At 44.9% G+C, this 26,004-nt stretch overlaps 1 protein-coding gene across 1 annotated transcript in view; it reads right to left on the reverse strand.

Annotated features, from left to right (window-relative positions):
- ALK (ALK receptor tyrosine kinase) overlaps window positions 1-26,004 on the reverse strand; it is a gene marked incomplete at both ends in the record, with an annotated part of 512,424 nt that overhangs the window by 339,731 nt on the left and 146,689 nt on the right. The window contains 2 exons of the mRNA XM_081156468.1: window positions 10,346-10,510; window positions 24,173-24,292. Of these exons, the coding sequence (XP_081012594.1) occupies window positions 10,346-10,510; window positions 24,173-24,292 (285 nt within the window). The remainder of the gene's footprint in view (window positions 1-10,345; window positions 10,511-24,172; window positions 24,293-26,004) is intronic.

The raw sequence follows: 26,004 nt of genomic DNA on the forward strand, positions 1-26,004 counted from the left end.
AAACATAATCAGCCAAAGCTTTACAGGAAGAGAGTGAAAGAAAATTCCTGGTCTAAAAATGATTGCTCTCCCTCCCTTTCTCCTTCCCACTGTCTGCCCCCGCCCCTCCCCAGCCCCTCAGCAAGAAAGAGCACATGCAGCGATGACAGCGGTGAGATCCCCGCACAGTTTCCCTCTATTGAGTTTAACCTCCTGAGGACCATTTCAAGAGGCCTGGATAGTATTTTGGGTGACTCACAGTTCGTGTCATGTATCTATGACAGTGTTTTCAGCCGCTGTGCCTCGGCAGACACACTGATGTGCTGCAAGAATTTATAAAACATGCAACACCTGACTACTTAGTCAGGGCCACTGACCTCTTTTCCCTTAGACTGTCATATAAAAAAATGACCACAGCCAACACAATAGCCGTCCAGTGTGAATGAATCCTATTATACCTATTTTTGTGTGAGATCGGCAAAAAATACGATATATTTTTGGCGTGCCGTAGAATTTTAGTAATTAGTTTATGTGGACCATGAGACGAGAAAGGTTGAAAATCGCTGATCTATGACATAATTAGTATCTTCTCACAACAGGTTTACATGAATCTGGCAATATCTTCCACTAGTGTCATTCTCTTTTGTTTAACATTTAAAGGAAAGCATAGGACAGAATCTAACTTTAGACATCAGGGGTTGTGGAGTGTAGACTTGGTTCCATGAGCAATGCAGGAGAATCATAGCAAGTAGGTCTAGTCTGTAACCGGGTGTGTGTCAGGTCAGGATATTTCTAAGGCGTCTCTCTAGTATTTGCCTACATGTCAAGCAGAGAAATAATGAAATGTTTGGCTCCGTGCCGAAAGCACCCTGAAACTGAATTTTGGAAACGTTTCTTTGTTATGGAACAAAATAAGATGAAAAGAAACTCCCTTGCTTTCTTGATGCCTCACTTGTTTCCTCCTGCTTCGTACAGCTTTTCCAGCTCTTCCCAGGTAAAAAAAAACATCCAGAGGTGTTTGTCCTAAAAATGCTGCTGCCAGGGTTTCTGAGACCCAGGAGAGAGAGCTCCGTGTCAGCCCATGAACACTTCACTCCTACAGGCAAAGGTAGTTCAGAGCCTTGATTTGCTTAAGTCCCGAGAAACTTTCCACGGGATAAAATCCAACCTCATGGTCTGCTGTTCCTGAGCTCCATTTCTACTAAGTATCCAGTTGCCTGGACTATACAATTAAATTAATATCGATCCCCTTTTCTTCAGCTACCAAGACAGCTCCCAGATTCAAAGCCTTCTCTGTCCTTTCAGTGTGACTGCCTGGTGTGGTCTTTGGCTGTCAGTTGCCGACTCCAGCAGCCTCTTACCTGGCTGTGTTTTGGCCTCTCTTCACTTGCTTCCCTTCCTCCGTCACTGTCAGGGCCATCTTGGTAAAATAAGATCTGGCCAAGTTACCCCTCTATTTATAAGCTCATTAAAATTCTCCCATTTGTTGCCTGCCTTGTAAAGTCTGGGTTTCTTGATGTGACTTTGAAGGTCCTTCTTGACAAGTTGCTTCCAACCCTGCCTTTCCAGCCTCCAGTCTCCCTCCAGTTCCCCAGGCTCGCTGCCCTCTGCCCCCACCCGGAATGGCTCCCAGCCGCTGACCGTCTACTCGGCTGTGCACGGTGCTGGCTCCTGACACCCATTGCTTCATCCTTAGGAAACACCCGGGCTGCTGGAATTACTGTCAGAGCTTCAGCCTCACTGACAGAGCTTCAGTGATGTTTCCAAGTTCACTCACTGGTCTCCAGCCTCTGGCTGAATGGCCCTTTCCTGTTCTATCATATGTAAAAACCTACCCTTCCTTTAAGCCCTGGTAAAATATCATCTCCTCTTCAAAGCTGTCCTCAGCAACCTCTGGCTCTCCCAAACTCCCCTTCTCCCCCATCTAATGCTACTTTCAGCCTCCTCTGTTTTCCCACAGAATTTTGTTTAAATTTGATTACAGCAATACCATTACCAGTTTGATGTGTCTGGTAATTAATGAACTACCCTTTATGTCCTATGCATTTATGACATCTTTTATTCTTTATGTCTGCCCCGGGCCTGACAAATAGTAGGTAGTAAGTATTTGATTATAGGGTTGAGTGCTGGGCTCCAAGGTGTTGGAGGGCTCCCAGGTGTTGTGGGTTGAGAGGGTCCCTTTGCAGGATAAGGGTGTGGGTGACAAAGATAGGTGGGGCTCTTGTCTAAGGCCATTACGTTATTCATCATTCAGAAGTAGAGCTGAAGTTCATTAGGGTATTGTTTGCATCCACAGGGCTTCTCATGAGACCCAGAATTGAGGCTACACCTGTGGTTGGAAACCAGGTAGACTTGCCGGCTTTCAAAAAATTTTTTCATTAAAACGCACAGATAAGACATACTATAAATTTCACTCACGTAAGAGCTGCCTCCTCTTCTTCCTGAGAAGTAATGAAATAATTAAATAGAACCGACCCCTGACCTGAACCTCCCCGCCCCACATCTCCGCCCTGTGATGCATCCCCTCCGCTATCCTGCCACCACGCTGAAGTTCACACGACAGTGCTCATCTCTAGGCCATTTTCAATTAATTTCCTGAGTAAAATTTCACGAGACACTATCAAACCTTTCGCTAAAATCAAGATATATTACATCTACTCTATTCCCTTAGTCTACTAATCAAAAAAGCAATCAACTTTGTCTGGCATGATTTGTTCTTTTAAAACCCATAATGCTTATTGCTCATAATTCCATTATCCTAGATAGTATTTTTTCCTCTTAATATTTGTTCCACTATTTTAACAGGGATTGAATTACTAGACGGCAGTTTCTAGGGCCCCCTTTTCCCTTGCTGCTTTGAAAGTCAGCTACCTAATTCGATACTATCAACAAAATGGCAATTCCTTATTCTGTTGGAGCTCAGCAGAGCACAATACAAAAGGGGCTTCCAGGAGTCGCTCGGTCAATGCCCTCATTTCTTCACCGGGCTCTCATCACCTCCCCGAGCATTCCAGGCTGCTGTCCAGTATTCTCTGCTCCCAAACAGGGGAAGCTGAGGCCTCTTTTGATAACTGAATTAATTTCACTTCCTAATTTCTCATCCGGATCCCTTCAGAAGGAGGGTGGTATGGTAGAGAGGGCACAGGTTTGAGTTCAGATCCTGAGTGTGCCACTTACTAGCTGTGTGACTTTAAGGAAGTCGCTTTATTTATTTTTTAAATGGTAAATAAGAATTTTGAAATTAAAATATTTTTAAATGTGTTCTTGTTTTTGTTTTTAATTACAAAAGAAATGCATGAAAAAATTCTAAGGATACACAAGTGTATTCTCCCCTTGGTTTGCCAACCAGACTTCCACTCTCCAGAAGCAACTGGTGATAGTGGTTTGATATATATGCTGCCAGGATATTATCTCTAGCTAAATAAATATATACAAACCCAAATGAGGTTATGATATGGATGCTGTTTTACAACCTACATTCTTAATTTAACTATCAATATCTTCCATGTCAGTACCTGTATCTATCTACAATTTTTTCACAATAAATATGTATTAATTTTGTAATTAAGTTTGTATGGATAAATCCTAGTTAATTTGGCTGGTCCCTGTTAATGGACATTTAAACTAGTTTTCAATTTTTCTCTATTCTAAATAATACTGACAATGAACTATAATAATGTTTCAACAATCAATGAAAAACAAGTGAGGGAAAGGGTGAGAAATGTGAGACAATGAGAGTCTCCCACTAAAAGCAGCCTGCTTCTCCCTCTTCCACCCACCCCCACCCCAATCTCCCCTAATAGCAGGACTTGGGGCATAGACACTGAAGGAGGCCTCATCCTTGGTCACCTTGAATGGCCCAGAGGAGCGCCCTTCACTCACCCAGTGTGACGTCCACTATGGAACTTTCTAAACCCTCCTTGGACACCACAGGCTGGCCTGGCTTATGCTGCTGCTCACACCCTGAGTGGCCTTGGGCAAGTTCTTTACCTTCTCTGGAGCTCAGCTTATTTATAAAACAGATGTAACCTGCAGTGTGTGATTGTAGATAAGGCCCAGGAGAGAACCGCGGGATCTGTGGCATTCTGACCTGGTGCTTCTCTTGTCTACCTCACTCAGTCTGCACAAAGGTCCTGCCAAAGTAGGACCTACCCTGAAGGCTGAAAGCTTCTACGCCACAGAGGAAGGGGGATCGCTTGGTTTGGAGGAAGAGACAAAGTACATGGCCAGCAGTAAGTGAAAGTGGTGATCAACTCAGTTAGCCCGAGGCTCTTTCATGGTTGGGACAGGCATATTCAACAAGACTGTGTATGACTATATATCTTCCCAATGGAGATGGGAAAGGGTCCAAGCTAGCCACAACCTTCTCACTAACCCTAAGACTGTGTGTATGCACAGGAGACACGAAAGAGATCAGCAGCCTGAGAATTGAAAGCACTCCCTTACCCACACACAGATCTATTGACAAAAGACAGAAGTCTTGCTCTTGCTGGTGGCTCTGCCTGTTGGAGTGTCGTCCCATACACCAAAATGTTGCAGGTTCAATTCCCAGTCACAGCACATACCCAAGTTGCAGGTTTGATCCCCGGTCAGGGCATGTATGGGAGGCAACTGACCGATGTTTCCCTCCCACATCCATGTTTCTCCCTCTCCCTCTCTCTCTCAAATCAATAAAGAACATCAAAAAACAAACAAACACATTCTCAGGTGAGGATTAAAAAAATAAAAGACAGAAGTCTTGGTGCTTGAACTCATCCTCTGTCTAAGCATTAGGAGACCACTAAGCTACACACAGATTCCCATAGGAAGCCGGCTAAAAAATCAAAACAAGAACATTTAAAAAAAAAAGTTGATCAGAGATATTAATAGTTACACACTGCAGGGAAAATAGATTTCACAGATATAGCTTGGCCAAGTTATTAAGCAAACTAACTTAAGAAAGTAACAAAACAAAACAAAACAGTAATAACAAAAGGATCAACAGCAATCTTCAGAGGAGAAAATTGGAATCCAAAGTTGCTGCAGATCTGTAATAGTAATACAATAAATATTAAAGTCCTTCAGGCTGAAATGAAATCACACTAATTGCACCACTCTGTAGCCTGGACAGCATATGTCATCCTGTGGTGCCTCAGGCAGCACCCCTCACCCTGTCCATCTACAAAGAAGATATAGGTGAGAGTGGGCTTCTCAAGACTCTTCTGAAGACGCTGCCCTGAACAGATACCACAGAACAGAGCGAGTCTCCCCAGCATCCAGTGACTGTGGGTGCAAAGGGGGCTGTGTCCTGAGAGAAACTTCCCAGCCAAGCTGCACTGCAGCTCAAAATGTGGCCCAGATTCCAGCTATCCCTGGGATGGCGTCTACTTGAGAGGCGATCAAGGATTCTTTTAAGAACTTTGCAAACCCTTGGTGTGGGAGAAGGAATTGAAGGAAGGATGTGAAATCCTGGTATTAATCGGGATTCCTCTGGACCCACCTAACCTAACTTCCTGAAGGGTCTGAGAACGCACAGCCCCCAGGTTCCGGGAGAGACACACAGGATCCGCATACCAACCTATATACAGGGACAGAAATATCAACATGTAGTCAGTCAAATAGTGGTCTCCAAAAGATATGTCCAGGTCCTAATCCCTGGTACCTGTGAAGATGGCCTTATTTGGAAACAGAGCCTTTGCAGATGTAATTAAGGATCTTGCAATGGGATCATGCTGGATTTAAGGTGCGCCCTAAATCTAGTGACATGTATCCCTTAAGAGACAGATTTGAAACACAGAGACACTGAGGAGTAGGCCATGTAAAGATGGGGGCAGAGATTGGAGTGATGCATCTACAAGCCGAGGAACACCATAGATTACCAGCAATCACCAGAAGCCAGAAGGGGGGCATGGAATGGATTCTCCTGCAGAGCCTCCAGAAGACACCACCCTTCCAACACCTTGATTTTGACTGTTGGCTTCCAGAACCGGGAGAGAAGAAATTTCTGTTGTTTTAAGCCACCCCAGTTTATATTAATTTGTTATAGGAGCTACAAGAAACTAACACACAAGGGTATAACAGGAGTGGACCAAAGGCTGGATGACCCCATTCTGTCATCGCAATGCCCTAGTCATCTTTGGCAGCGCTGTTAGCTACTCCAGAGCTCCAGGACAATGCTTCTCAACCTTTTGGAAATAAAGTCATCTTGGTAAACAGAAGAATCTCAGTAGCAGAGTTCCACCCAGGTCCTCTGCCAAAAATGAAACAAGGACTTGAGAATCAGTGCCCTGGAAGAAACTGAGTCGATACAGAAAGAGCCAGCCCCTCCCAGCTGAGCCTACTCCCATCCTTCTAGTGTAAGCTTAGGAGTGAGGGCTTGCGGAGGGGCTTTGAGGAGGGGCTACTCATCCATTTTCCATTTTAACACTAGTGTTCATGCTAGAGAGCAAAAGCTTGTCTTTCTGGAGAAGGAAAATATTCTTATGTTCCTTAAGAATATGTTCCTGAAGTAGCAGAAATCAAATACACCCCTGGGACTTCCTGAAAAGTCATAGAATGCCCCAACCTGATGATTCCTCAAGACTTTACTAATTTATAATATTGTGTTCCACCAAGATCATCACTTTTTATTATCTTGCTGCTCTGAATTGAATCTCCCTTATTATTCTCATCTTCAGGGGCCATAAATTAAAATCATGCAGAGTTTATAATCTTACAGTTCATTATCTATGATTGGTATTATCACATTGCTTTTTTCTGGCCCTTCTATATCCTCTGACAAGAAATATGGCCACAGAGTCTAAATACCATCTAACCAATAAATGTTGAGCTAAAAAAACTCTAGTGACTACACTAACCTAAAGGGCACTAGTCACTCCTCCCTATCTCCACCACCAGCATACTTTCTGCCAAAAAGACAGAAAAAGTGAGATTCTAAAGAGTTGGGAGTTAGAACTGGATGTAGGTCGTTGCTTTGCCATTGCACAGATTGGGCATGTCACTTTCTCTCCTTTCACCTTTACCCTTTTCTCTGAAGGTCAAGGGACATTATGATACATCAGCCTGCTTTGTGGGGAACAACCCTACTTCAAGGGATAGGTAGTGATGTAATTAGTTGACTCGAAAAGGAATGAGCGGCCCATTCCTGAAAGTTCTGAACACCTCTCAGTGACATTCCAGAAGTGTCCCTATGAAACCTGGGAGGCTGGTCCCTTGCTTCTAAGACTGTTCTAGGTGTGTGGGTATAGGCCTCCTGTTAGATCCCAGGAAAAATAAACACAAGTTTCTGACAGTGGTGAGATTTCTCTAAGCTATGTTTAGATGTGTTTGTTCACTGAAGAATTTGATAAAGTAGACGGATGTATCCACAGTGGTGTCTGCCGTGGTCACTCACATCATTGTCCTTAGTGGCATGACATACTACCATGTTCGAAAATGCAGTAGTTTTTCAGAGAGATGGAAGTTGGCAACAATTACTAAAAAAATGGGCATTCCAACCTTGACTGATTTATCTAATGGGAAAGGTTCACATCCAGTACATGCCTGGTTCTTGGGACCCAGCTTTATAAAAACATAAAGGCATTGATAGATTTCCACACTGAGAAGTGATTGGCCTTCCCCCCACTCCTTCCTTTCTTTTTCTCACAGCACTCAGTGTAGCACGCAGATGCCAGAGATCACACATAGAGGGCAGAGGAGTGGAAATAGGCAAAGAGTGCCAATGACAAGCTGTTGGCATTGTTTTAAACATCGTTTAAACATTTTAAAAGCATCGGCTTTCGAAGTTATGAAGTCTGACTCCACAAAGTTTCTGAACAACTGATACTTGTCTCTCTCTCTTGATCTCACTGAACCATGGTCAAAATTCAATAGTTATCAAATAAAAAGCCTACAATAATGAAAAATGCATGTACTGCCAGGACAACTTCTGGAGGTTGGGAATTGGGACCCAGAGACAGCCCTAGGGGAGGTGGAATGGGAGTTAAGTGTAAAAGGGGGGTTCACATCAATAGTACAACAAATCTAGCTGTGCCTCAGAATCGTCTGAGACACTTATTAAAAACAAAATAGAACAAAGTCCCATGGAAACTGAAGCTGCCATGAGATACTATATTTCATCTGCCACATGAACAAAAACGACAGTCTGACAATGTCAGGCGCTGGCGAGCATGGAAAGTCCGAGGGAAGAGTGCTCCACATCACTCCTGGGGCATAAGCTGGTAGCACCACTTTGCAAAATGGATCGGCATTGCTCACTACAGTGAAGGCTGCACCCACGGCCCCGCAATCCCATCCTGAACCTTTGCTCCGGGAACGCTCTTAGAAATGCACGTGCACCAAGGCATATATGAGAGTGGGCGCGTCAGTGCTGCTGGCAATGGAGAAACCTGGAAACAACCCAAACGTCTAATGAGAGCAGAAGAGAGAAACCATGAGATTTTCATGCAATGGATTCAAAACTAAATGAGCCTCAGCGACAAGCATCAAAATGGACAAATCACAAAACAACAGTGTTACGCCATTTATATGACAGTTTGCAAACCTAGTTCATAGGTTGTGTGGGGCTACATCATGAGTGGTAAGGCCATAAACAAAAGCAAATGAATGGTGAACATAAAATACAGGGTGGTGGTTACCTCTGAGAAAGGACGAGATAATTTTTTTTTTTTTTTATCAATGAGAGAGAGAGAGAGAGGAAGAGAGGGAGGGAGATTTATTGTTCCACTTATAGGAAGAGATTTTTTATCTAGTGGGGGACAGAAGAGATTGTAAATGGATGGACAACATTCAAATTCTTACATTTGGTGGTGAGAACACAAGTGTTGATTTTATTGTCATCTTTAACTCATGCATATATATCTACTTTTGTGTACATGCTAAATTTTGTAATAAAATTTTGAAAATACATAGATTTTTAGACTCCATCTCAGAGCTACTGAATCAGAGTCTCAGGCTGTGGGGCTTATGCAGTATTTTTTGTAACTTCTCCAGATGATTTGGATGCACTATCAGGGTAAGAGCCACTCACCTACATACAAGCACACACGCCCTACAGTACACATCAATATCCAGGTGAAAGCATCTTAAAATATAAATCAAGGTCAGGCAATTTCAAGAGTCATAAAAAAAGAAAAGGTCAGCCTGTGAGAGTGTGTAGGAAGAAAAGGTCTCTCACTGCAGGGTTCAAGGCTGACGGAGAAGCCCGAGAGCATTAGTTATTTTTGTGCCACTTCCAATGGCCCCCATGAGCTTACCTGAGCCCTGTCCATATTAGATTCCCAGTAAGATAATCACCCCCAAGAAATGGGCCCAGGGCAGGCTCTTGCCATAACTTTTGCTACGAAGAGGAAACACAATGTGGTAGAGAGTGTCCAGGTCTAGGACACATCATGACAGACATCAAGACCTGGACCGACACGCACAAGCCGTGTGACCTTTAGCCAGCCGCTTCCTCTCTCTGAGCCCTAGCTTTTTCATCTTCCCTGTCTCCCTCATAAAGCTGGAATCCAGAGAGACAGTGCAGGTGAAAGGGCTTTGTAAACTAAAAGTACCATGTCCGTTATTATTTCTTCCTAAAAGCCAAAAACACAGGCTGTCAATTCCAATCAGCAGTTATCTGGGTCCAAGGAATTAAAAGCTCTAAGATTTGCCTTAAAGAGACCTGAAGGCAGGAGTAGAGCTTGGTGCCTCCACATCTCTCTCTAAAATCTCAGCAAATATTTAACAAGCACCCACTACTTCTCCAGAGCCGAACTTTTCCAGTCCAAGCTAACTCAGAAGGGGACATTCATAAACAGATCAGGACTACTTGAAGCACCTTGCAAAGCTAAGCAGCCTGAATATTCATTAGTGGCTTTGAAACTAACATTTTCCCAGTTACCCAGTACCTTCAAAATTAGGAATGCCAGATTAAGCAAATAAAAGTGCAGGGCACTCAATTACATTTAAGATTTTTAGTATCATTGGAATAATTTTTAAAGTATAAATATGCCCCAACTATTGCATGTGATATGTGAAAAAAATAATTTGTTGCTCAAGTTTAACTGGTGTCTTGTGCTTTGTCTGGCAACCCTGTTCCAAATGGACAAACAGATTAGCGCTTCCTCCTACATCTTACATTGGGAAATCTGCATGAAAGAGAGTTATGAAATCCTGTTTCCTTTACTTGGTAAGAGAGTAAAGGGTTGGATTGATCTTGAAATTGGACTTGCATCTCTCCTTCCTTGCATTGCCCAAGAAGACATGCAGACGCACAGATACTAAAAGCAGGTTTGAAAGGAAATGGAACAGAGCAGGGGTCAGGAAGCTGTAACCTTTCAAACAGAAAGTGACATTCCAGCCCTGTCCTGGCCCATCCAGAACACTTGGCAGTGGCCTCTGCCCTTACCTCTGGGCATCTCCTTCGAATGCTCTGCCTCGGGCCCGTCCAACAGGTCCATCTGGGAGGCCTCCTCGGAGGGGACGCGGCGCCAGGACCAGCTCTGGTTCCCGAGGTCATGCAGCGGAGGGGAATACTCCAGCTCACAGGGGAAGTCAAAGCTGCACTCCAGACCTGCAAGGACAGCCAAGGGTCAGCGGAGCAAACCGTTTCCCAAACGTGACCTCCTAGCCCCACAGCCTTGCGCCTCCACTCCAGGAAGCTGGCCTTCCTCTCACACAAATCTCCACCCTATGCCGAGGTGGCAGGTTGTCAACTTCACAGGTGGCTGGGTCCCTCCTGGTGAAAAAGGGGCTAAGAGAGAAAAAAGGGTCCTTGTATGACTCAGACTATGGGAGTTGTCCTCAGAGAAAGGAAGGTAAAAAAAGAGCTAAGACCCTGGATCATGAGAAGCTCTGCATCCTAGGAGGCTACCTGCTGACTTGGAGAGGGCCTGAGGTCTAGTGGGCAGAGCCTGACTTTGCAACCAGATAGGTCTGAATCTAAGTCTGGCTCTGCCATTTACCAGCTGGGTGACCTCTTTGGCTTCAAAATTTCACACATGTACCTTGGGGGTGGTAACACCTACTTCTGGAGTTTGCTGTAAGAATTAGTGGGTGATGCATTATCCATATACATGAGCCTATTCCATCTTTGATGCTCAGGAAAAGTCCTAGTCAGATCTGCCCTATTTAAGAAAAAGCCAAAGGGAAAGCAAGTCTTGTTCATGTCCCCGTTTACCAGCCCTATTATCTACCCTTCAACCTCCCCTCCAGAGAACAGGCCAAGGCTATGGCAGCTAATCCAGGTTATTGTCTCTTGGGGAGAGAATAGGAAAGGTCACTGGGTAAGGAGGAAGAGTGAAGAGAGGTGACAGGCCACGCCCTGGGTTTTTCATGATCTTTTTCTGGGCTTCTTTGGTGAAGAATCTTCCTTGTGTTCAAGTCATTCCACGTTTGCCCTACTCTTAGGATGCACTCGCCTTCCCTTTCGCTTCCTCACTCATTGTGCATTGCCTAAAGTGGATGAAGCGCTTTCTACCTGGCAGGCCCTCAATGCCAGCTGAAGCACCAATAGAATAAGTACCGAAATGCAATTCTTCATCCACTTGTACTTCACCATCTCCCCTCAGCACGGGGCTGTGAGAAAGAATGTGATATAAAGGACAAGCCACTGACTTGGAGATTCTGGGGAATCTGGTGGTATCCAGGCTTGGCCAGTCTCTTCTTACGTATGGAACTTGGTGCCCTCAACTGCAGAACAAGGGGTTTGGACAAGATGATTCTAGAAACAAGAACCCCGTAAAACTTGGGTTCCAGCTCCAGCTCGGCCACTGATTTGAGGGTTACCTTGAATAAGCCACTTAACCTCACTGGGCCTCAAGTTCTTCAAAATGAGACCTAGACTAGCTGTTTTCTAAAGCTCCATTTTGATGTGACTTTTTAAAGGTTCCACATCCTTGCTCTCAGAGGGGTTACAACTAATTTGATAAATCAACCTGTGTGATGGTGCTAATGGGTGCTAAGTCCTAATTATTATTGTGTTTTAATCACTGATTCTGGGCTACTGCCATCTTGTTATCCAAGATGAGTCTGCTGTTGAGAATTTCCGAATGCAGAGAAGTTGGGCCAATTCTAGTGCAGGCAGCTGGGCACTCGGTTTTCATGCCCTTAGGAAGCTGGCCCTGTCCTGGAGCTGGAGTAAAATAATTCCCACTGACACCAGACAAACTAAGTTTGGGGGGGGGGTCCTTCAATTACACTTCTATTAAGTGTCTTTCTGTTCTCTGCCAGTAGAGATTTATGTACCAGCTGCTCTCCAGGAACTGCCATTCTTCTGGTCCTAAGGTTAATACCACTCGCCCCTTCGTGATTCAGACAATTCACCTTTATAATGGCAACAGGCAGAGCCGGCCTTGTCTGCGTTGACATGACACTTGCTGCCTACATATTTTATCAGCCTAGAAGGCTTTCTCCTGCCTCTGGGGGCTGAGCTGTTGCTATGAATTGGTACCATAAACCGTAGGCTGCCTTAATCTTCAAGACTTTCTTGCCAGGCATCTGGTTCTGATAGCAGAACGCAAGGAGAAAACTGATCCAACATTTTGTACTCTGCAACACAAAATTATCTCATGAGGAAAGGTGTAGCCACTAAATGTGGCTCTTCTGGGCAGGGTCAAAAAGACCCATCCACATTAGGGAGTGATCAAGTCAGGAGCTGGGAAAGAAAATGACTGGCTGCCCCCAAGTCACATCGACAAATATTGGTACCTTTCTCAAAGCCTCAACTTCCATGGCCCAGCTTCTGCCTTAGTTTTTCCTCCAGTTAAAGTCATCCTATTTCTATTTGGGACAGATGTGTGACGTGCATTCTCAGACACCGCCTGGCAAATGTGCCTTGTGTGCATATTAGATAAACAGACAACAGAATATGCAATGCCATCATCAAGTTTCATCAACCCTGGGATCTCTGGGCCCTGAAGAGTCTAATAACTGGCTGTGCTTGGACCAGACCCTGCCTAGTGAAACAGGCCAGGCAGACTCTCCAGTTATCAAATGGGTTCATTTTGAAATCCTTGCTCCAAGGCAGCCTCACTTTAGCTGTCAAAGCTGCACTCTTTGGCTTTAAATAGAAATGGAGTTAACATTACCGCTCACTTTTGGCGAAATTAAATTGGGCTTTCCTACATTCTGATTTAATTTCTCATAAAACATCAAGATGGGTTTCCTTATACTGGGCTAGCCTAAGTGCCTTTTGTACAATAATACTTGGGATGTGTCTTCCCTTAAAACACCAGATTAAGTCTCATTTTCCTTGCATCTTTTTGAGGTTCTAGACCTAGTTTGCCTCTAGAACCTCTTTCCTTAACCCTCCCCTGACTCAGTCCCTGTGACATAGGGGTTGTCAGAGTGATCAAGGGCTCCAGTGAAGTGTTTAGTCGTTAGCAACCCAATGGCAGAGGCAGGTCCTCACCCAAGGAAAGGGCTGGGGAATAACTCTCACTGAGTCCCAGCTATCTGCCAGAGACTATGCTAGGTATTTTCTTATGTCACTATATTTAATCTGCAGAAAAACAATGAGAAGTGAATGATGCCCTCTCCCTACAGATGAGAAAACTGAGGCTCAGGAAGTTTATTCTACTTGCCCAAAGATCAAAGGACTACCCTGAGGCAGAGCCAGACTGTGACCCAGGGCTGGACAATGATGAAGATCCGGGCATTCTTCATCACACCTCCGTGGCTTCAGAACCTCAACCTACTTAAAGCAGCAGCAGTAGAGATGGTGAAGAGCTTGACGATGGATCACACATGTGGGATAAAGGAGACGCTGAAATAAGTATGACTCAAAAAAACCCTCAATCCACTATTGTATTTTGCTTATTGGACCCAAAGTCTGCAACCTCTTCAGATCTGCAAAGGCTTCTCCACTGCCCTAAGGGGACAGATAGATATTTCCTCTGTGTCGGGCCCATTTGCAAAGTGACTGTGATCTTCAGAAGAATCCAGAGTTCTCAACCCTACTTTTTGCACCCATTAGGACCCAGGAGGATCTAACTGCTAAAAAACGCAATGAGAAAAAGACACAATTTTCAGAACATGCTGATTGCATAGTTGAAATCACAACTACCCACCTTCTAGTCATACCCATCATGAAAGAAAGAAGGTCACTCCCATCGTGAAAGAAAGGTAAGGTAATGGAACCTCCTGGAAACAATTCGTCTGCTGAGGGTCAAGTGCTTGAAGGGAAAAATCTTGGCGGGGCAGTGAGCATGGTTCCCAGCTCAGTCCTGCCAATAGCAGCTGAGGGACCTCAGCAAGTCTATTCCCCTCTCTATGTCTAGTTTTGTGCATTTGAAAAATGGAAGAAATCGAGCATACACTCTCTACAGTGCCCTCCATCTATGAAGATCATTTATTCCACTGGGCTCATTCTGGGCCAACACAACCAAACTTACAGACTGTCAGTCAGTCACTTTCACTCTGTATTCCTCTAAATGAGGGCTTGTTGCCATCCCTAGAAGCAGATTCCCCATGGAAGGAGACTGGATGTGCATCACACTCAACAGGGACTCAGTTTATCTCAAAGTTCTCAAAGAATTAAGAAGGAAAATACAGGTAAGTTTTACAGATGACTGTTCCAGGGTGAGTGTGAGTGAGTGAGTGGTGAGTGTGTTTTCACACATTTTTATCAGTTTGTACCTATATTCTGAACCCTTCCAGGGTATGAAACACATTTCAAAAACTGAATCCATTAGCAGTTGGCTTCAAGACATTGTCCTGGTATAAAATGCAGGCATTCAGAAGACTGTTATGGTAATGGACCAGAAAACCCATGGTGACCCTGCCCAGAAAGATGCCCAGTTACCTTATCAAATTCCCTTGGCTGTAGAAAAGTTGGCAATGACCACCCACCCTGACACTGAGTCTGAGGGTGGAAATCTAGCCTCTAGGTATGTGTGAGACTACCAAGGTAGTCATGCCCAAACTACTCAGGCAGAGATGGGGCTTTCCAGCCTGAGCCACATGAAGGAGACTGCATGGGTGTTCCAGGCACTGTCCATAACACCACGGAAGGATAGCAGGGATATATGGTGTACTTCGGACACTCAGATCTTCCCTTGGGTGGTCTTTGAAAACCTAACAGTTCTCCTTTGTTTCCAGACTAAACTCAAGCTTAAAATTTTTAAAATTTTAAAAAAAAATTTTAAAAAATCCCTTGAGTCAAAGCCTTTTGTGCCTTTTTGATCTTGACCTTGGAACCCCAGAGGCCTCCCATTAGCTTCTTCAGTCACCTTAGCCAATTTCAAGTTAGGGGACAAGCAACCTCCTTTAGTTTTTAAGACACTCATTTAAAGGCTGACCAGTTTCCAGATGACCACAGGCTGGCAGGGGCCTTAAGAGCAGCTGCCTTGGGGCAGGTCACAGGAATCCATGGGTTAAGGTCACTCAGTCTCAGCCCATAACAAATATTTTCTGGAAGCAAGTATTACAGAGTGAAAACCAGTAATCATCATCATCATCATAATAAAAGAACACACATTTATCAATCCCACTGATACTTCACCCTTTTTCATTTTGTCTCTCATTATAAGTGTTTCAGAAGTCAAGCTTGGGGTCAGACTTAAGTTCTTGACTCTGGCAATAAGCTAGCAAAAACATACATGGCTAGGTTTCAAATGTCTCGCAATAATTCAATGGCCCAAATAGTCTCCAGTAAGGCTGTCTGTATTCTCTCATCCTACATGTACTCTTTTGCCAGTAAGTTGCTTTTGCTGGTTGCTGGAAGCTCCGTGCTGGAGAGCAGGTCTGTGCACAGGAGAAGATACAATGATAACAGAGGAGGGGAAGCAGTGGCTTAGGAGTGAAGGAGAAAGGCCACTAGCGAATTCTTGGAAACTCTTCAAACTCTGGGCCAATCAGCCTGTGCTTTCGGGCAATCCATTTAGCCACTTGGGTCTTGGTTTTCTTGTGTATAAACCTGAGACATTTATGCAGTAATGATGCTGATATAGAAAACACCTGCTGTGACGACCATATAAGGACATGAATGTGGAAGTGCCTTCTTAACTATGAGATGCTGTGCATGGATGTTATTACCACCTTGTCTCCCTGAGCCTCAGGTTTCCCAGTAGGAACAGGGATAAGCTGAACTGACCTAACCTTGGAGGACCCAGGGAGATGCTGACTAGAGCAGGTGCCCCTCTTCCTTGCTCCCTTTCATATCCACACTTCAGGGGACACCAGGGTATCTGGAGAGTAGTTAGGAGCATAGATGCTGCATGGAGTCTGGCGGCTCAAGATGAACACTCAGCTCTGTCCCTTTACTAGATGCGTATCTCAGGGCAAATTATTTAAATTCTCTGTGCCTCACTTTTTCATCTGTAAAATGGGACTTAAAGCAGGGATCACCACAGGGAATTGGGAGGAAGATTAGCTGCAGCTCGTACATCACGCAATTAGTGCAGTGACTCGCATGTGGCTTATTATGAAATGGTGGCGTCATCACTGTGGCCCTTCAGGTGGCTCTGGGGTCAGCCAGAGCAGAGGACAGCTAAGGGGCTGCGTGCCCAGCACTGAAGGCAGAAGCGCTGACTACGTCAAAGCTCATGGCAACTCCTTATTCAATCTTTGCTTTCTGGCGCCGATCAAGCTTCCCTTTGGAAGTGAAGTCACGCCAGACCTTGAGTAAGAAGAGCTGGAGTCTAGCCCTGGCTCTGGGATGTGACTTCTAGCAAATGTTCAACCTCTCTAGGCTCAGTTCCTCATCTGAAAACATGAATCAGAGAAACAAGATGATTCCTAGGTCTCTTCATCTCTATCATTCTAAGACCAATTTCGCCTTTTGGGCAGTTGGCCAAAACAAACTCTCTAACTTGGCTCTAGCCAGTGAGTCAGCAGAACCCCAAGAGTCCTGACTTGCAACCCAGGATCGAATAATTAGGGGCTTCTATTCTCCCCTGTCTAGGTTATCTCCCAAAGGGACACTTACCCTACCAGTCACCTTTGATATTAATCCACCAGCTGCCATCAACATCTGGCCACTCACTTCATAAAACTAAGTACCAATCCTGGCCCCTGCCTGCCCCCTCTCACAACCACTATTCATTTGTCATGGGGCCCTAGAACTGAAATCATTCACTTCCCACCAGCTTGCTCCCTGGAATGCATCTGGGAACCAATCACCCAATTCAAGACATCTGTTTAGTTCACTTATAATCAAGCTGCAGTGAAGAGGGGCCAAGTCTCCTTCAATGAATCAATTATATAAACACAGCCTCGGAAGACAGTCTTGGAAGAGGCTGTATAGCATGCAGGCCCACATGGTGGGACATAGGCACCAAAACCTTAACTCTCATTCCTCTTATCTGTGGCCCGAACAATGACACAGAAAAAAACAAATGGGACTTTGCTCTGCATCCCAGAACAGAAAATAGGAAATTAAAATAGTAGGCATTCTGAAGTTACTAGCCCAGCCTCCTCATTTTACAGATGGGAAAATTGAAGCTTAGGAGGGTAAAGTGATTTGGCGAAAGTGGATTAGCCCAGGGCCTGGAGAAGTAAGAGCCTGGAGACCAGAACTCAGGTTGGACTTCCAGCCCAGTTCTCTGCCTCTGATTTCCAGGATGCGTCATGGAAGATGACCATCCACACGGGGTCTCTAACAGAATGGAGCAGGCTCCAGAGGGCATGGTAGCAACCCTAGTGGTGTGATTACTGCTCAGCATGACACCCATCCAAATGAGATCATTCCTGAAACCAGAAGGTTGGCAGACAGCTCTGAGTAATGCGGCATCCGCAACAACCAGAGGAGGCTGTTGGTCATAGAAGATCTCTCCCTCAGAATGTGCAAAATGGCCCTCCCGCTTGCACATCCGTGTCTGCTGCTGAGGATGTGCTGGAGGTTGGAGGTGAATATGGAGTTCATCTCCAATGCCCAAAAAACAAGTCTCAAAACAAGCAGACATCGAGTTACATGTGGGCTCTACCAAACAGATGGCCTGGGTGTGAATCTCAGCTTTGCCACCAGCCCCAGGCAGAGCACTGACCTCTCTCTGCCTACTTTCCTCATTTGTAAGATGAGGCTCTTTGACCAGACTGCTTTGGGTCCTGACAGCTCACAATTTCCACAAATTTCTCATAAACCAAATTATTCTAGTCGTCTACTCCAATGCTAAAATTCTATTAATCTGAGGTCTCTTCTGACATAAGGCAACCCAAAGTTGCTCTTGACAAAACATTTCATTTTAAGAGGATTTCCTCTCATTTTTATCACTCTTGATCAGTCGTTTTCCTGCATATGTTTTGGACACATGTCTTTCTCGGCTGGTTAGAAATGCTCAGTATAATATGCAGATGTCTCAAAGCTGTCAAAACAAAAATTCCTCAGCTCACTTATGTCTAGTGAATATGCTTTTTAAGATTAAGAGATAAAATAAGCCTTCCCAAAGTACTTAAAGTCACAGCTTTGAATTCGAAACCAAAGCATGTCCAGCCCAGGTACTGTTCTTTGAAACATATGTCTTCCCTGAAACCAGTTAGTATGACTTTAGGAATAGAGGGCTGTTGGGAATAGCCCTGTCCTTTCACAAAACAGAGACCCTCAGGGGTTGAAAAGCTCCAGGTTGGGGATTGAGAGACCTGCATATTGTCCCAGTTTGCCCCTGGATTGCTCAGCAAATGTTGCAGTTTCATCTTAATATTTTTATTAAGAGCCCAACTGAGGACAACCACTGGATTAAGTCCTAGGGATGCAAAAATGGAACAAGATGTGGATCCCTTGACCTCTAAGGGGGAAATACCACATGTAGGGAGGGATGCAAAAATGACCCTCGGGAGGGAGGTCAAAATTGGATGAAGCATTAGGGAGTCACCTGCCCAGGTGTGAAAGCTGAGACCTGCTAGCAGGGGAAAGAACACATGGACAGAAGCCTAGACAGCCCCGAGCGGTCCTTTCCATGCTTGTCTGTCTTGTCTGTCTACCTGTCTCTCTCGCTCTCAGCTTCTCTCTCTTTCTCTGTCCCTCTTTCTTTCCCTTTTGCCAATGCTTTTCCCTCTCTTGCTGTGACAACTGTTTTAAATGGGTATCTTTGGACTTGCTTTTCTTGTCCTTGTGTCAGCTGGTTAATCATTTATTATATTTTAACCTGACTTGTTTCCTTTCTGCCTCTTTTTACTCAATCTGCCACCAACATAGAGATAGGTTGTTGGTATTTATTGAGTGTGTCCATGTATCTTCATTTTAAAGGTAAGAGATGTGATCGAGTGGAGCCTTTTAAACAAGTCTCTCCTTGAAACACCTAAGCCAACCGCTTTTTATTTAATATCCATGGACTGAGTTCACTGGTTCTGAGCAGGCCAGTGGTCCTCAGTGCGACAGATGTTCCCTGCTCTTGGTCTTGGATGGCTGCTGGCGCTGCTGTCCCCATTGGGACTCAGCCTTTAGGGTGAGTGCATCCAGAGGCCTTTTGCTTGCCATGCTGTAGATAAAAATAGAGAGGCATGGACTAGGAAAGAACTTGACTTTCCTGCTCAATGGAGCTGGGATGGGAAGAAGACACCAGAAGGCCTGGCTTATCAGGGCAGAAGAATTGGTGAGAAAGCTTTCAGCCCTGACAACGGTCCACAGGGGAGCTGGGAGCTGCTTTACACTGACGCCAGGCTCTTGAGGGTGGAAGGGTTGACCGCGGTTAAATATGTAATTTCAGAAATGTGAAAACAAGGACTCCTGCCAGAGCTCTGAAGTAAACCCTACAGGGGACTGGAGACCCTTCTTGTTTTCCAGTTTTGATTCTGTGGTAGGTTTGTTTGTGTTTTCTTTTCTTTTGGAGAGAGAAGTATATTTAATTACCCAGTCTTTTCAATCAAAGAAATAGATATATTAACAGGACTGGTGATGGGGGTAGTGGTAGCAGGGAAAGTAAGTAAAAAGGCTAATTTTTCTTTCTTTCCAAAAGCAACCGTCCCTAAATTGGATGGTCCAGTGGGCTTGAAAGCAGGCGAAGTTTTAATAGAACTTTTATTTAAAGTCCAACAATGAGTTTGTTGTGCCCAGATGTTGGGGTATTGAGAGGAATCTTTCTTTTCCAGGAGTTAAAGTTGTAGGCATCGGAGGACTGGAAGGCTGAAGAATTGTTATTTGTTTATTAGAGTTGTCAGAACAAAATTACTACAAACTGAGGGGGCTTAAAGCAACAGAATTTATTTTCTCACAGTTCAGGAGGCCAGAAGTCCAAAATCAAGGCTTCATCTGGGCCATGCTCTCTCTGACAGCTCTAGGGGAGAATCTGTCCCATGCCTTTCTCGTAGCTTCTGGTGACTGCCAGCCATCCTTGGCGTTCCTTGGCTTGTAGATGCATCACTCTAATCTCTGCCTCCATCTTTACATGGTGCTCATCCTGTGTGTGTCTTTGTCTGTTTACTCTTATTATAAGGACGCCAGTTATACTGAATTAGGGCTCCCTCTAATCCACGATGGACTCAACTTGATTGCATCTGCAAAGACCCTGTTTCCAAATAAGATCCCATGCACAGGTACTAGGGGTTGGGAGTTCAATACGTCTTGGCCGGGGGCACAATTCAACTGATAACAGGGACTCTAGCCTATGGTGGGGAAGACAAGATGAACCATGGTGCCTGGGGGTCCTATGCCCACATTGAGGAAGAGGTAAATTACCTGGCCTGCTTGGGACAGTCTCAATTTAGGGACATTAAACTGGTCCTACAGTTTCCAAGATCTTGAATATCAGACTTGTCGTTCGGTCCAAACACCAGGTTGTCTAGGAAACAAGAGCCCTCTCATGAAGACGAGGCTTTATCTTTGAATTAACTCTGTGATGTGGTAGAGAGAGCACTCAACTTGGAGTCAGGAAATCTGGGTTCGGTCTTCTCTCACTGTCCACCTGCTCCATAACTTGGGAGCATGAATAAACTTCTTTGGCTCTCAGTTTACATTTCTATAAAAATGTTATAAAATAATATCCACCCACCACAATTTTATAATAAGCTTAAGTGAGAAAAGGGGGTATAAAAGAGTTTTGTAAAGTATCAAACTTTTTTTTTTTTTTTCATATATGAAAATTCTCTTCCTCTTCACCTGGGCCAGAGCCCTTGGTTCTTCTGTTTTAAATGTTGCCCTGACTCGTCCCACACCCAGAGTGGGCACACAGGAATTACAGCTGGGCAGGACACCACCTGTTCTGTGGCTCTAGAACTCAGTGACCCCCAGTGAGTCATCAAGCCCCGCAGTGGCCTTAATCTCTTAGCACCTGGAGCTCCTGGATGGGACAGATTTTTATCTGTCTAGGTAGTTAGAGCCCAATCCTTGTAGTCAAGCCTATAAATAAGTCTTAAGGAATTAGAGCAGGTGATAAAAGGAGAAAAGTCTTTCCTTAGATGCCCTCCCTCCTTCAAAGCCTGGGGGATGGATGTGCAGCTCTCTGCTTGTCAATGATGAAATTAGCAGGCTCCTGCCATTCAAGACAAGAGGCGAGGAGGAACTGAAAGCTGATACCAAATGCCACTGGAGAGAATATATTTCACAGAATATAAAAGGCCCCAATGCAAATTAGAAGAAATATAGGGAGACTTCCAAAAAGGTAGGTCAAACTTTTTCCTCAAGCAGATAATGATAGGCTGGGGTGAGTAAATCTTACTGGCCTCTCTCTACTACGTCTCTGCTCATAAAACACTGGTGAAGAGAAGCCAGACTCAGCTCAGGACTGACAGCCGGCCTGGGAGGGCCAGCCTGCCACTGTCCGTAACCATGCCTGTGGCCAGGCTCTCGATGCCTACTCTCTCACCCCCCATGACTCCTCCCCAAAATGCAGGTGAGGACAGCCAGCCAGGCACAAAAAACTCCGCCGCTCAAGTGCCCACATTGACTGGCTGAGACTTGGTTACTTCTCGCTGTCTGAAGAATGACCCCTTCAGGTGGCAATTTTCCAGTCAAATTTCTCTGCCCAAGTTTGAGGCCTTAAAATTCATGAAGTTGTTAACATTTCTCAAAATGTCTTTCATGGCAGGCAGCCGAAGGGTATGGATTTATCACCCCTGAGCCTGGCGGCCTCTTTGGTTCACAGAGGGATATGAGTGGAGTCCCCACAAACATCCTTAAGGAGATGGGAGCCTTGGCCTTAACTCGGCCTTTCGTTTGCTCTGCAGTAGGTCTCAGGTTGAGTCCTCAACCTCTGTGCCCTGGGGTGAGCCCCAGAAGCACTCTCTGTGGCAATGAGCCTTGCTGCCTGCAGAATGATGTCTCTGTTTTCTGAGCTCCGAGAGAGCAGGAGCAAGGCTTACTCAGTTTTGCATTTATATCACCTCCACATCTGGCACTGAACTAGGCACACAGGTGGTGGTGGGGGCAGGTGGGTCTTTAATACAGTCTCAGCTGAATTAAATATAATAAGATGTTGAAGAGGCTCTGAAATTAGTGCTACACTTGGTCAAGAACCAGCTCCTCCCACCCTGTGAATCAACAGCAGCCGACTTTGGCGTCCCAGTCAAGCATCTGGGCCATGTCTGGCCGATGGTCTGGGTCCTCTCCTCTCTCAAGAAGGGAAATCATGAGGATTCGAGGTGACAAGGAGAGTTTGAAAGGGACCTTGGGAATCCTCCAGATCTCTCCTTTGCCCCAAGGCAGCATGTCACTCCACCCTAAATTACAGATGAGAAAGATGAGGCCCAGGGAGAGGAAGGAGGTGTATCAGGGGCAAGCAGTGGTAGGGAGCAGCGTGAAAAGCTCCAGGGACTTTCTCCTCTCAGTCGGCAGCTTCTTTCTGGATACTCCACGGAGACCAAGTGGAGTTAGTGCCCTCTGTGTCACGCAGGAGGTAAACCTGCCTTTTTTGGACATTCTGCATTTTATAAAAGTTGTCATCCTATGGAGATACTGAATGACTTTAAAAGCAAATTCAGAATTTTACCCAAAGACCAGTTTTATCACAAATCTGGTTAAAAGGTAATAACAATACAAAGGACCAGATTTCAATTATTTATAGACACTTACCCTTATTATAAGATGACATTCAGTGTCTGGCTTAACTAAAATCAAGTAGTTCTTATCTGGAATCTCCTGACAACTACTGATCTTCCTCTCCCACTGGGGAGGCGTGGGATGAGCAGGAAACATCCCAGCAGAGTATAATCCAAAGCCGCCCTAGAGTTTTTGATGCATTTATTTTTTTAAGTTTGAAATGAAAGGTACAGCTAATATTAACCAAGGCTAACTGCATTATGGATGAGAGACAGCAGTGAGTAGGAAGAACTCTGTTAGGTGCATTTTAAACAGCTCAGGCCCAAGGGCAGAGAGTGAGCGTCAGGGATAAGTAAATATGCCCAGAAGGGATCTAGAACTCAGTGCTGTACCAGGTTCATAAATACTTAATTGAATCAGATCTGATCATGCAAGACTTTTATGAGTGTCTTCTATGTGATGGGATAAAGCGAGGAGCAAACACAGCTTAGAGCCTGCCCTCATGGGGTTCACTTTAGAGGAGTTCAAGAGAAGAAAAAATGTCCACCTGGAATACATCAGCTCTCCTCCAAAGCCGCTCTTTTCTCTGCAGAGGCCCAGCTCCCAGGAGCTGTTTGGCCGAGCACAGAGAATGAGGAATTCTGCGTCATGAAAATACTGCCTCGTGAGGGCTCCTGGGATAGGACCTAGCCGGCTGGGCGGGCAGGCCCCTGGGAGCCAAAGTGAGTATACGGGAAGAGTTCTGGTTTTGTAGTTAGAGAAGCTACTCTGGGGGATCTTATTAAGCTCAGTTTCTGTATTTAAAATTGAATGGGGTGTTGCCTCCTTATTTCTGAGGTTGTTGCAGATCAAATGAACTAAAATAATATCTAGGAACATGTTTAGGGGCCTTCAAGGAGATACTCAAATATAAGGCTGTCACTTGAGGGGCCCAGAAGACCTGCAACCCTCATAATAACAATCTTCTCTCAAGAGATGACCTTTATTAGAAACAGTCATGGGTTAGAACCAGCTATCTGGAGAATCACAGTCAAAATGCAAATAAGCATCACATCCAATGATTGGTAAGGGGGTGTTGGGAATACCATAAAGTCTGGGGGCAATGAGATACGGCAGCAACAAAGCCCTTCGTTTCCTTCAGGATACTGTGAGTCTGGAGAGCACCGTCCTGGGTGCCGATGGAAGACTAAAGGCACAGAGAGACTTCCGTTGTGTACAGGGGTCCAGGGGTCCATGGAGAGCCATGGATAACAAACTGAAATCACGGCTTCCTTAATTATGAGACGGTGATTGTGCGTCACAAATAACTCTCAAAAATATACTTACCATATCGGCTGCGATGAGACAGGAAAGGGAAGGAATCTTTCATGATCCAGGTGAGATTCCACGCAAAAGATTCAGGAGGAAGAGAAGGCAGATTTGTCGGTGACTCTAGGGAGCTGTGACCTGGACATGAAAACAAAAGAGGAATAATCCACGTGGTTGGGATGTGCCTTCTAGCTGTCACTCATATCACTTATAAAAGCAAGTTCAGAGAGGCTTTCATGACATCCATTGGCAAATGAGGGGAAAAGACTGAGCTGCTAGAACATTGAACTGACCTTAGGACCTCAATGAGCATTTGCTACCAAGGGCAGCTAAATCAAAGAAGTCTGAATCCTATGGCCAAGGCCATGCCCAAGACCTCTGGGACATGAGCTAGAAGCCAGGCTACTCAATGGCTTGGTCTAATAGTTCTATCCCAAGTCTACCCTGCCTATAAGAATTCGTGCAACTTTATAGAGAACTTCAATTCATCTCATCCAGATAATGCCTCTATTCTACTTTACGTTCAGACCTGGAACTTCATTAAATGTTGTTTGCTTGGGTTATTGCCTTATTAATGTGAAGGTTGAAATTGCACTCAGAAGTTACGGATTTTTGACAATTACGCTATTTCAAAATAAATAAATAAATAAAATAAAGCTAGGTCATGGGTTTTTTTTCCCCAGAGCCAAGAGTCCAGAAAGCCACAAAGGATTAATGTTTCTCATTTGCATGAGATAAAAAAGAATTGAGAGTAAAGAAACCAAAGCAACAATGTTCCTCTGTGTATCGGTACCTCAGGAGGGTTTTGTGTGGTGAAAAGTAATCTCATCCAAGGCCATATCAGTCTACTTGGGGGCAGGCTTAAGTTCATTAGACTTTTAAAGAATTAAATTAATTTACAAATCAAATGAACACGCATTACATGCTCTTATGCAGCCTTCCCTGAAATCCTTGCTATTTGCTAATATTTTATGGCAGGCAACGCCTTTTCTGTTCAAGGAGGAAGGGCTTGAGAATAAATTCTGTTTGGCAAACAAATGTGTAGCCCAGAGACATGTTTCTGGCAGCATTTCCACAAAATGGCTCCAAGGAAATGCACTGAAAGGGGTCAGGATCTAGGCTAGTTTCAGAGAGAAGCCACCTCATCTGACTCTCACGGCATCTGTTTTAGAGGTGGATGGGCAACGGGGCTGAGAGAGGCAGGGCCCAAGGCCAGATAGGTTACTGGGGGGCAGGCCTGGGTTTATTAGACTTTCAAATAATTAATCACATGAACTAAGCACATATGGACCAGGCACTATGTATGCTAAGGGCTTTAAATGTGTGATCACAGCCACTTCTTACAACAACCTTGTGAATGGGTACTATTGTTGGTCCTCACTTTGTAGCCAGGGAAACTGAGGCAGAGAGAAGTTGGATATTTTGCCTGTGGCCACCCAGCCAGCAGGCCAGAGACTGGAGTCAACAGGCCAGGTTGGTCTGACGCTATCATCCACAGTCTTTCCACCAGCCTTCACGGACCCCACAAACTAGTGCAGGGTGTTCTACAGCTCTCAGGGCCCCCGTGGGGCAATGGTTAGGGTCAGAGGTCACCACTGAGCATGCTCCAGAATAGGACCACCGTGTGAGGGGTCTGAGAAGTTGCTGGCAACTAACCCCTCAAGGAACTCCCTGTGAACAAAAATTAGCATGTCTATGCCTGAGCATCAGCATGGCTCAAATTTTAAGTAATTTTGAAGCAACAGGAAGCTCAAATCTCGCTGTATTTCCTGATTTCCAAGTGAGGTCATTTTTCTCAGATGCGCACTTGGTTCCAGTATCAACTTCTTCCTGGATGTGAAGCACCAAGC

This window comes from Miniopterus schreibersii, assembly GCF_964146895.1.
Source record: "Miniopterus schreibersii genome assembly, chromosome: 13".
In the NCBI taxonomy this organism is placed as follows: Eukaryota; Metazoa; Chordata; class Mammalia; order Chiroptera; family Miniopteridae; genus Miniopterus; species Miniopterus schreibersii.